The sequence below is a fragment of the Oreochromis aureus genome, linkage group 7 (assembly GCF_013358895.1).
Source record: "Oreochromis aureus strain Israel breed Guangdong linkage group 7, ZZ_aureus, whole genome shotgun sequence".
NCBI lineage: Eukaryota > Metazoa > Chordata > Actinopteri > Cichliformes > Cichlidae > Oreochromis > Oreochromis aureus.
The window spans coordinates 10,045,061-10,057,794 of NC_052948.1; the positions used below are offsets into that span (position 1 = coordinate 10,045,061).

At 38.0% G+C, this 12,734-nt stretch overlaps 1 protein-coding gene across 3 annotated transcripts in view; it reads right to left on the reverse strand.

Moving 5' to 3' along the window:
* LOC116318275 (voltage-dependent calcium channel subunit alpha-2/delta-1) overlaps positions 1–11,599 on the reverse strand; it is a 67,786-nt gene extending 56,187 nt beyond the window's left edge. For all 3 annotated transcript variants that reach the window (XR_005613971.1, XM_039615763.1, XM_039615762.1), the window contains exons 1-3: positions 11,344–11,599; positions 3,210–3,291; positions 2,874–2,990 (exon numbers count right to left, since the gene is read on the reverse strand). Coding sequence is in view for 2 of the 3 variants with exons in the window: in XM_039615763.1 (XP_039471697.1) it covers positions 2,874–2,990; positions 3,210–3,291; positions 11,344–11,432 (288 nt within the window). In the remaining variant the exon portion in view is untranslated. The remainder of the gene's footprint in view (positions 1–2,873; positions 2,991–3,209; positions 3,292–11,343) is intronic.
* Between the last annotated feature and the right edge of the window lie 1,135 nt (positions 11,600–12,734).

Here is a 12,734-nt window from a genome sequence, read left to right on the forward strand (position 1 = left end):
TGTGTAGGTGGCTACATTTCAGTGCCTAAGCTCTATCAAACTACTGTCTGCCAATATCCCCTATTGAGTTTTTTATGGAGCAAATGATGTATAGTGGGTGGATCAGTGAGTGGGCAGGTGGACAGTCCGAATGGTGAATGTTTCCACGTGTAAATGTGTGAGTGTTCCCCATTGGGCTTCGAGCCACAGTATCCATTGTAAAACCTTTGATAAAGTGATCTCTCCTAGCAGTGTGCAGCCAAGTACATATTAATAATGCATGCTACATTCTGCCTCACACTTATTTATGAAAGCATGAATAGGCACACATAAACGGACACTTATTTCACACACCTGTGGCTAGGTAAGCTGCGGCCTTTGGAAGGCCATCCATCACGCGGAGTTAGATATCAGATAAAGAGAGACAGATAAGACACAAGAAAGAGAAAGACGAAAGCCAACAGGAAGATGAAAGTTTGAAAGCACTTGTCAAGTAAGTGAAAATGGCTTGAGTGCCTTGGGCAATCTCCAATTATATTGACATTGCGAGTCACTTCCAACCTCATATCAAAGGCACTGAGCAAAAAAGGAAGTCCCAGTTGCAATGAAGATTCGCTTCCTGCATTTTGCCTAATAAAGTTTAGAGCAAAAAGCCTGCCTTTGACTTAGAAGATTGGTCAGCAAAAATCTCAAAGCACAACTGAAATCTAGTGGGACAGTTTGCTTCCTGTATACCATCTTCTGGTTTGACTTTGCTGGTGTTTATTGTCACTCCTACTGTATGCGGTCTGCAAGTATTAGAAAGACTATACCCAAAAGGGAAACCAGTCACACTATTCGCTAAAAGCCTTCTTTATTTCCTCAGCTGCTCTCACTATGATCCTTTGCTCACTGTCTATCTGTCCATCAATCCACATAGCCATTATTTTCATGTTGACCTGCCCCTCTTTCCCAGCATGCATTTATCATTTATCTTCTCATCTATACATCTCATGACAGAGAATCCAATATCAGTGTGCCTTGAGGTTACTCATAAAAGAAGATGAGGCATAATAAAGAGTGAGACGTGATCGATGTGTGGAGGTTGGATCAACTGTCAACATAAAGTTGATGTCCCACCCACCACCTACCCTTATGAACTTTTCACATAGAAAATACACCGTAACATTGCCCAGTATTACAGCCATTTCTCTCTTCTATTGCTTTTCCATGCAGTAGAGCCAATACTCACTTTGCTGCTGATGCATCTCGTGGCACCAGCACTCGGAAAATTGATAAGAATATGAGTGTCTTTACTTAACAAACAACAGACAGACACTTGGCAGGACACATGTTTATGGACATTCATAAACACTCCCTTTCCATTACTAATTAGACAACAATGGTAAGGCCTTAAAAAGGCAATGTAAGGCAATTTGCTATTCAGACTCCTAGTGGAGATGAGAATCTCTGCCCTAAAAATATATTTTAAAAAAAGAAAGACAGAAATTGGGGGGAAGAACATCCCGAGGGTCGAGGCTCTCATTATCACATTCAGTCCAAAAGAAGAAAGATCTCAGTCCCTGCTTTCTGCTCTTTTAAGTATATGCTTCACCCACTGTTCCTTTAGCATACAGCATCTATCCTCTACTATGGAGCCAAATTAGATTTATAAATCGTCATACACACATAACTTTATAATAGAAACATTAGTTGGCTAATAAAATGCCCATCAAAAGTAATACACACTCCTCGGGTTTAGATTGTGATAACATACAGACCTCCAAAAGGTTGTTCTGAACAACTGTTGGGTAGTTGTGTACCTTAAAAGGACTAGGAGATCCCATTACTAGACCACTCTAAAATGTTTTGAATGATACTCTATTTAAAGGCTTTGGACTACAACCAAAGAAAAAAGCAACCACATTTGGAAAACTAGGCCAGAAAAATATGCAAACAAACAGATAATGTGCAGATGGTGTTAATGTAGAATTATGTGTTACGTTTTGGGCAATAACTTGTGAATTACTCAACTTACGCTTTACACAATAATGCTGTTACAGTTATATGTTGTGTCCTACTTAAGGAAAAGCAATCATTCAGTTTGGCATAAAAACATAGTTTCTCCCCATAAACTGCTGTGCTGGTAGGTGTGATTGTTAGATATTCAACTAAACTTCATTTTACTGTATGTGAATTATAGATCAGTGTATGTGAAGATTTCAATCACCAGTCAGGTGCATACAGTATATGCATTACAGTTACACATAATTCAGCTACCTTTATTAAATTTGCATGCTATGTAGAGATTGAATTTGCTTTAACTTTTTTTGTTGCCTTTAATAACACATGATCATGACTTTGCAAGTTTGTCATATTTTGTCAGTTTACATCTCGTGACAGATGCAGCTCAGAAAACAAAAGGCTTTTGTATCTAATTGCTTTTAGTTTTGTGACTGTCACAAAATCTACACATAGCACAGGGTGTCATGTTTGTTAAAGACAAATCAAACATAAAAGCAACTGAAATTTTTATCATCTTTTTCAAATTGCTTTTATCCATGTTGACAGTTTTCATCCCTGGTCTGAAATGAATTAAATGTACCCAAAGTGAATTCCTGTTCCGATTTTGACTTGAATGAGAAATCGGTTCATCTGCTGTTATTTGTATTACTTTTACAATGACTAAATACCACAAACATTCCCGTGTCACTAAAACCTAATGCACTCCAGTTTATCTTTAGGTTTTTATCATCACATTCTGATTATTTAATATCCTTGGTGAAGACTAAAAGAAGAACAGATGGAAAACTGGTCGCTGTCATGGCACTTGAAGAGTTTGTCCTGCGCAGCATCAAAAGCTACAAACAAACTGCAAACTGACAGTTGGTTCCTTTGAGAGGAGTGAATTTTACCTCCAAGGCAGCAGACCTCTTGCGTAGCAGCTGCTCTATGTTCCTGGCTGCTCTGGCCACTAGCTCCTCTGCATCGTTTTGCTCCACAGTGTAGAGGTGCTGGTTTCTCAGAAAAATCTACATGGAGAGAGACAAACGTAATTGCCGTTTTAATACAAAAAAGACTTTCAGACATTCATTTGTTTAAATTATTGTTAAAACTAAATATAATTTTCACAGGAAATTAAGAGTGAAAACATTGGGGGGAAATATACAAGGGGTTGACTTAAATTTTAAGAAAGGAATAGGATTATGCTCTGATTTTATGCATGTGTGTGTATATTCTGGTGTTTATACCTGAGTGAGGCTCTTCCCAGCTGCGGCTGTGTCTGCCAGGGTAACAAGCTCTTTCTGCATCTGATCAACCCATTCTTTAATCCTATGGGACAAAGAAATGCACACAACCAATCCTGTAGCTCAGATATAACCAGTTTAGAAGAGACGTTGCATGCATTTCAGTTAAACTGTCTGTCAAGCTATCTTATATCAATCATCTAAAAAGACCAACCAAGTCACATGACGCAAAAACAAACAAGGTCAAAGAGAATCACTCTTGTGGGTCGGGCAAAATGTCAACCAATCAAACCCAGATCACCAGAAACAAACACGATGTCATCTAATAAAGCTTGTGTCACTGCATGTCAACTAATACAATTGCTTTCAGAGAGTTCAAACATAAAGTCAACCATTCAGATAGGTGCCAGCTATTGTTGTGACTAGTGACAGTGATGTGAGTGGACAGGCAGGAGGTGGGCGGTAGCTAAGACCAACATGCTTTTCTATATCTCAAAGAGCTTTAATCATTTCCAGCCTGCTGGTGCCATTGATGTACGAATAATAGCAACCAAACAACAGACTCAATGATGGTACCCATTCACTTGAGTGAAAATTGCTCACCTGATGCTTGCCTTTTATTTTTATTTAATTTTTTTTTCTGTGTAGTCACGGTACATCAGTGCCACACACTGGTTTATACATTAGTCTCATCCTCCTCCATTACTCACTATGTACCACTTGAAGAAAGTGGCCATGGATGATGATTGGGAAGAGGAGAACCTAAGACATTATGCACGATGTGAGACAGTGACTTGTTAGGATAATCACATGTTGTCACTCTACACATGTTGTCAGGTGATGTGAGGTTGTAAGAGATCCCCCCAAAGAAGACCCCCTTTGGCTGACCCTAGTCCTCACAGCTGAGAGGGGGTAAAAGGTCTTAACATGCAGCCTTAAGTGATTAAAACTGATCAGAGTGCTAAAACAGAGCTTTTCCCTATTCTCTAATAATAAATACTTTTATAATAAATACTTTTATTGTTAATCAAATATAGATCAAAATACAAGTTTTGATCAATATGTTAAATGACAAATGTAGTTTGAATAATAAAAACGACATGATCCAGCTTCAACCTTAGTAGATTAATAGGTAACAGCAGGAATGCGAGAAGATAAGAACTCTGTCACCAGTCATTGTACATGATTTTAAATTAAGAATGAATGAATTTGCTGATAGTAAATTATCCTTAATACTGTTCAAAATATCATCAGGTATGTTGAAAATGAGTAGGTGTAAGTGTAACCCAGATAATGAATAAGAAAATGTAATCTATGCATTGATTCTAATAACAGACCTCTACAGAGTCTGACCTTGGTATGTATGGGTGTGTGTATGTGTGTGTGGTGCAGGATCGGGGTGAAAGTGACACACAGGAGCCACCGGTCTATGAATAATCTGACTTATAAAAAGTATGATTTAATAAAAAGAAGTTGTATCAAATAAATGATTGACAAACACAGTTTTTTAAAGAAAAGTAAAAGAAAGTATTCCTCTGTATTTGAATTAAAAAGGGATTATGTTACAATGAATGTTCATTTGAGAATCTGCTAAAGACAAATCTAACTGAGGCAGAATTACATAAACTGAATGAAACATGAAGTGAATTATATCCATATGTGACTGAATGTTTAAATGTGATGGGATTTCTGTGTTAACAATAACAAAGGAAATTTAATGAAGTGATTTTAAAATTTAAACTTTAAACTTTGCGTTAAATCACGTAAGTCGGATAGATAGACAGAGATAGATAAGGTGTGGGTGGAAATCGGGTGATTAGATGTTAATAATGTGACTGGATGTTCCCAGAGGTGAGGTTAGATGTCATCTCAGAAGATGTGACATCCAGTAAGAGAGGGGAGAAAGGGTGAATGTAAAAAGTTAAGTGAAGAAGAGATACAGGGTTTTTCCCCTTTGTCTTATGTGAGATGAGCAGCTCAGAAGATTGGATCTGAGATGTTCACAGTTGAAAATTACAGCAGAGACGCTAGAGGGATTGACCCAGCCCGACCTGTGGACCTGCAAATTGGTTGTATATTTTTGGCTTTCCTCTCTGCTCATTTTGTGTGTGTGTGTGTGTACAGCATACTTCCACTGAATTCCCAAGGGATACTTATTTCCTGTTGGGTGATTATCATCAACTCGGAACACGGGGATAAGTGCATCTTTAGGCCTGGTTGTGCTCACCCTTTCTCCAACCTCTCCTCACCGAACATAAGAACAAAATCAGCATTAGCTTAGCTCAGAGTCAGTTAATTAGATAATTATAGTTCAGGTGATTTGATTGTTGTTTTGTGATTATTACTATTTGATTTTGCTTTGCTCCTGCTAAACTGCTTTAATAACATTTCCTGCAATTATTCTAAATTGTAGACATTCACATTTTAACCTTTTGTGAAACAGTAAAAGTAAAAATCTGAGTATCGTTCTTTACTAGTCCAAATAACTCTTATAGGTTACTCTCGTCATTTGAATGCAACACTCCCTTGGGGCCTATTGTCCTGGCTTTTAAAATCAACCCAGTTATTAACAAGTGCCCAACTGAGAGGGGAGCTGCTGTTTAGTAATGAGTGGGGCTGATAAAGCCGATCCTGCAAGGCTACTCGGGCATTTTTCTTATCAGATGATGACAGTGGAGGACATTTGGAGGATTACAAGGCAGTCAGAGGGGTGAGTCCCCTCACATACATTGGCTCCAGCTGAACTCTCCATTACTTACTGGGTAAGAGACTTATAGAATCAGAGATTTGGACTTTTTAATCAGAGAGCTGAAACAGACTTCCCATAGGGGTCGTGGACCCTGCAGATCAATGATGTAGAAACTTTTTTTACCATGTATACTGTATGAGAATGATGACAAGTTTATATAGCATAGAGAGGTTCTCATTAACATCCATTTCACAACTCGGCTGCCTTGAAGCAATATGCACACACACACACACACACACACACACACACACACACACACACACACACTCACACACACGCACACATACTGGAACAAACATTGAAAATCAGATATTCATACTCAGAAAATACTTTCAAAAACTGTCATTGCAGCGGTGTGTTGAAAGTCATTCAATTTACTACGTGAAAAACATCGACCGTGACATTTAGTACAGCTGAGGGGGTTGGCAAGACAGAAAGGTTCAGAAGATCAAAAAGCAAGGAAAAAAATGCATCAGGGATACAAAATCCACAGTGAATGAGGAACATTCAAAGCAAGCACACTTGTGGAGAAAGATGAGACACTTTGCAAGATAGGGAATACCACAGGGAATAGTGAATGTGAAATACAGTAGTTTAGGGAAAGCTTTACTAGTGTAAGTCAGGAGATTTTAATCTTTGCTTCTCAATCTCCAACTTGAAAAAAGTACAGCTTCTTAAACTCCATAGTGATTTGAGGAAAGTTGAACTCTGCAAATATTATTACTTGTCACATGTAGGTTGCTTATTTCCACTGAACCTATGGCCTATTGGCTAATACAGATTCTAAGTGTTATACTGATGGGCCTGTTACCCATATTTTGTGTTGATCTATTGCTGTCATAAGTTGTTAATTTTTTCATAATAATAATTGTCAATTAGATAACCTTACCAAGAGATTAATAATTTTCTCTGCCTTGTAAATTTAGCAGTATGGGCCAGGGTTTGCGTGACTTCTTTAAGTATTTTGTGACCCTTTTTAATATCCTATTTTTAACTGGGTATAACAAAACTGTACTGTTTACACACTGTGTGTGTTTATGTGGACCTTAGCTCTTGAAGCCTGAAGCACAGACAAGTCAACTGTGACTTAGAGTTTATGTGTGTTTCCAGGAATTTGGCATTCAGAAAGGCAGAGCCACTTTCACCTGACTTCCTGAGTTTAGCTTCTGTGGAATCTTATCAGTGTAAATTTCTGGTTGTAATAGTTGGCTATGTGTGCATGTGCTCTTCTTCAAGTACAATATGGGTGAGTGGAAATTTTTGGTTACTCACTTTGTTTGGAAATCTATATGAAAAGCTCATTTGTTTTATGTATACACAGAAACCAAGCACTGCAACATGCAAGGGAATTGGTCTTAGTAGTACAGACCTCACTAGACTCATGCAGCAGAGGAAAATAGTATAGAGCAATGCTACACCCCAAAGCCATATCTGTCAGTTTATATGCATATTTGAAATCAAATATTCTTTCTAATTAGGATTTACTGCAAATCAATACAAAGTTGTTCAGATTGATCACCCTTTCCCTATGAAAAAGTATATCTATTCTGATGGAAGTAATCTTGTCTTAGATGACAATGCACCCAGCCTTGGGGCACAAGGTGTCACTGAATGCTATGAAATTGGTGTAAATCATATTTTATTGCCTTTGCTGCTTCAACCCAGTCTCATAAATGGAAAGTTCTGAATTGATGTTTTCAACAGCATTCTCCATCACCATCATTAAATGAGGGTACATCTTTTGAAATAATGGTGTTGCATCTATCCAGTAGACTTTCAGACACTTGTAGAATCAGTGCAAAGTCACAGTCAAGCTGTAGTGGTTGAACATGGTGTCGTTGCACCTTATTAATAAATATATATATATATATATATATATATATATATCCCTCATATATATATATATATATATATATATATATATATATATATGCTTTCTCATATTCATCATCCATCTTCTTTAATTTGATCTATTCTATTTCTAGATCAAAAAGGCAAAGTACACTGATCTGTGTCATTTTATCATCTTTCACAGCGCTAGCACTCTAGCACTCATCATAAGGTGGGCTGTTATCTAGATCAAAAGGCAAAGTACACTGATCTGTGTCATTTTATCATCTTTCACAGCGCTAGCACTCTAGCACTCATCATAAGGTGGGCTGTTATCAATGGCTAAATCAAAAAAGTGATCCAGAGATGCCTGTAATAAACATTAATAAAGTCGATGTTATTAAGCTGAGGTAGCAACATTTTTCTGCTCTGGTTTCTGGGCTTTGATTACTGCAGCCTGTGGTACAATGCTGGATAATTAAACACACATACGCAGACACAAATGCATATACCAATGGCAACTGGGTCAGGCACTGCCCTACATTGTTTTACAGACACAAGAAGAGCAAAAAACAGAAAGAGAGGAAGAGAGACAAGGCAGGAAAGAGAGAGACAGATGTTGTGGTACAATCACTTTGGAACTAGAGAGAGTAATGAGCTGGCCCATGATGTGTATCTCGGTAGGCGGCTGTATTAAACCACAGTCTAATTACACATCATTATAGAGGCAAAGACTGAAGCAGGTCCAGTCCAGACAGAAAAGCAGAATGAGGCATGGAAACACCAGCTGCACCAAAACAACCTGCAGTGCCTGCTCTCACTCTGAAGCCTCTGACACCCAGGTGGCCAATTCAGTTCCTGTTCAACATGACCTAGATAATAAACGTTGCTTTAATGTGAAGTTAAGGGTTTGAACATCAAAATGACTTGACCACCTCATGACCCTTAATCGGGGGTTTTTTTGGTTGTTGTTTTTTTCTACAACCATGGGACAAACAGTAGAACTGTGAAATATTCCTACCACAGCCAACATGGGTTCACAGTAATAGATTCAAAAACTCCCATGCGATGTCTTTAAAGTAAGCTTTTGCCCCAGTTTTATTTTCTGTTCACTTTAAATAGTTGCTGAAGAGAACTAAGGTAATGTAAAATGTTTTGTCTCCAGAGTGGCTACTTTAACAACAGAGCTATTTAGGATTGACAAGAGACAGAAGAGCAGGTGTTTACAGTTTGCCAGAACAGCTTATCCATAATGAAAATGTTTTCTCTCCATCCATTTGATCAGTGTAATCCAGGAGGATGCACTTAATAAAACAGAGTGTAAAATACAGTTAATTTTAATATCTCTTTTGCTCATGATGCCTATGTTCAATAATTCTATTATATCTCGTTAGCTCGCACAGTTCAAATTTAAAAAAAAAGGAAAAAAGAAACTTCTTTAGTTTCCCTTCTTTCTGGAACTATTTTCATTTATCAGTTATTTCTCACAAATATCTTCATTGGTAATGTGCCGTGCAGAAAAGCATGCAAGGACAGTCATGTTTTTACTGATCACTTTCATGCTTACTGTTTGCTAGTTCATTTGGCAAGAAAGAAGTTTGAAGAACGAGGACTATCTGGTCGATAATTTGTGCTCTAAGACATTTAAAAATGAATCCCCACAGCATCCTCCACTTTAAGCAAGTATACAAAAAAGAGGAAGGGACAATAAGATGCAAAGGTGATGAAACTGAATTATTTAATACAGTGTTTAATATAGATGGAGAATTTATTTGTGGTGGGGAGGAAGAGAAACAAACAAACAAATAAATAACTTAAGCAATATAATCATATGCCATCTCCACTCAGTCTCCAGCTCCACCATCTCCAAGAGCAGTTCTTCACCTGCTGTTGATTCTGGTTAGAGTGGCCCTCTACCTCTCAGTGCATCTGAGCCAAAGGAGGACTGCTGCTGTTCAAGAAGGTGGAGCTGGAGTCTCATCCTCTTTTCTATAGACAGGATGAGCTCTTCTCTGCAGATGAAGAACAAGCTCGTCTCTAGAGAAGAAGCTGAATGACACTGAGGACCGCTACAATTGAAACCTGGCCAGTTTGCCAGCAGGTCTAAAGAACACAAGACAGAAAGGGTATGGGTTAGCAGTAAATGAAGTTTACAAATAAGAGTGAGGAGATTATCCACAATGCAAATCAAGCATCTTGAAAAAAATACTATTTTTTAAAACTATACAAAAAAAGTGAAGCACATTTCAGTAAGTCTGTTTCAAATGAAATGACTTCTGGATTTTCTGGGCACTTGCTGTGGGCGCACTGATCACTCTTCCAAGGTAAAAAAGTGCAGCGTTACTAAAAATCTAAACAGACCAGAGCAGTTTAGGCCAGTGAGCATTTCAGCAACAGTTTCATCTTTTCTGTAGATAAGCATATGATTATTATTAGTTCAGTATTATATGCTCTGGCAGCAATGCAATACTGAAATTAAACAGCTTTTGAAAAAAGACTTGGAATTATTGAGATATACTTTTTTCTCCATATTTGGCTATTTTATTACTGGGGTAAACCGGTGTAAGATACCCTCCACCACCCCCCCACCTCTCTACACCCCCCACCACCGGAAATTTCCTTTCTGACAAGTATATTGACTCATTCAAGTTTTATCTTTCCTTAGAAGATGGTGGCCTGGTCATGTTTGAATAGCGCAAATATATTTAATATAACGAAACAAATATATAACAAAAATATTTTTTTTAAAAACGAAACGAAAAGAAAAAAATAGTTTTGAGTTGATGTAATAGATTAGCCTGGGGGCTGTCTAATTTAACATCAAACAAAAATATTTTTTGAAGTAAGTGAAATTACATTTTTGAGATATCAAGGAAAAATGAATGTCTCTCAGAGGCCTTCCCCTCTTGTGAGAAAAGAAGCACCTTTTACAAGATTTTACTTAAATTTATAATAAATTATCAATTACAATTTAAATATCCTGTAAATGATACTTAAGCATAGTTTTTGTACATATTATGTTGGTAATCCAAAAAATATTCGAAAAGAAAATAGGGGCGTTTTACTCCAGTTTACAATAGCGAGGGACAAACCTCAAAGGGTAGAATAACCTGGTTCTTGGCCAATAAGGGGCCCCAGAAAAAACGCCAACTTTTATCATTTATTATTGGCTAAAGCAGCAGGACCGAGCAAAGCCACTCTCCTCTAGGCTACAACTTCATAGAAGAGCTGTCACGGCTCGCCAAGCCACCGGTGACAAACTGCTGATTACGGTAACCAACATTAATCAGCGTAACAACGCGAGCAGGCAGAGGTCTGAAAAAAGCTGTCTTGATCAAAATGACCACCGCATGAATGGAATGACCTGCCCACCCTACTCTCACACCCACACACACCATGAAGCCTATACACCCATGAGTGTTTCATTAGAGAGAGAGAGAGAGAGAGAGCGAGAGAGAATAAAAAAAGAGAAAGCAAAAAAGCTCCCTGAAACAAGGTCTCTGCAAACCAGAACATCAATTGATCGAAACAGGATTACAAGAGCTGTAGCCTACTTACATGAGCTGTGTCGGAAACTGCGATGCCCAACAACCGTCCTGCCACAGCAGGAACAGAAACACCCAGGCTCGTACCCCGCAGGAATCCATTGTAAAAAAGAGGGGAAATTCCCCGATGGACGTCAATATACAATCTGTTCCACTCCCCTCTACCGCCGCTGAATGAACCGACGTGCTAAAGCAGCGCGTGTAGCTGCCTGTCGCTCCCTCACAGATTAACGAACACTGACACCTCTAATCTGATCACTCGGCCATCCAGCGCTCTAACAGGTACTGGAGCTGAATACGATGCCAGACTCTCTCTCTCTCTCTATCGCTATCTCTCTCTCTCTCTCTCTCTCACTCACTCACTCTCTCTCTCTCTCTCTCTCGTTGTTCCCGCTCTTTTCGACTGCCCCTTAATTAACCGGATGCAATTACGACAAACAGTAGTTTTGTAGGCAATAAAAAGAAAAGGTATAATTATGGTGTCACAAATGATAACTAAAAAGCATAACTTTAATTGCTGCTTTTAATCATTAGTTATCGTTAATCTCTGACTCTCTTTCACAGTGTGTGTTTGTCTTGTCTCTCTTTCTCCCCTTTAACAGGTTTCTTCCTCTTAAAAGGGAGTTTTTCCTTACCACTGTTGCCAAGTGCTTGCTCAGATGGGGTTGTTTGACTGTTTTTCAGCATTATTGTATTAGGATCTCTGGCTTACACTTTAAAGAACTATATAGATATATAAATAAAAGTGAATTGAATTGAACTGAAATGAAATGAATAACTTTTCTGGTCTTTTGAAATAAATTTTGATAACTTTTTTTTATTCAAACAGGCACCATGTGTGTACTTGCTCTCGGGTGGGCAGCTTAAGTAGCAAATATATCATTTTTTTGTTCTTTTTATAACATCAGTTTGAAAAACAAAACAAAACAATGGAAGGGACTAACTGGCATACCACCCACACAACATATGCAGGCAAATATATACAGGTTCAGGGTTTTCTCTTTAAAATACCTCAAAACCTCTCATCTTGCCTACAATTTGGAGGTAGAGGAGAATTATTGCCTTTGACTGCACAGTCTTTACCAGTTATCCAGACAGCAAGCAGACTAACTGTCCCACATGAGAATGAAGGAGAATACTCGGCTAGCAGCTGCATTGATTTCACACATATAGTGCACGAGTGAAATTACCAGCAAAGTACAGTATTAGAGCCCAATAAATCTCAGTATCATCCATCACGTTTTATAAAATTGAATTTCTAAAGATGTGCTGCACATCGCTTCGAATTTTAAAAGTTGCAATATAAATTCAAAGTCTTGCACAACTGCAGTAATGTTTTTGTTGATATTTTAAGATATTAGTATCATCACCCCTGTGAATAATTGAATAATTAAAGCAAAACCA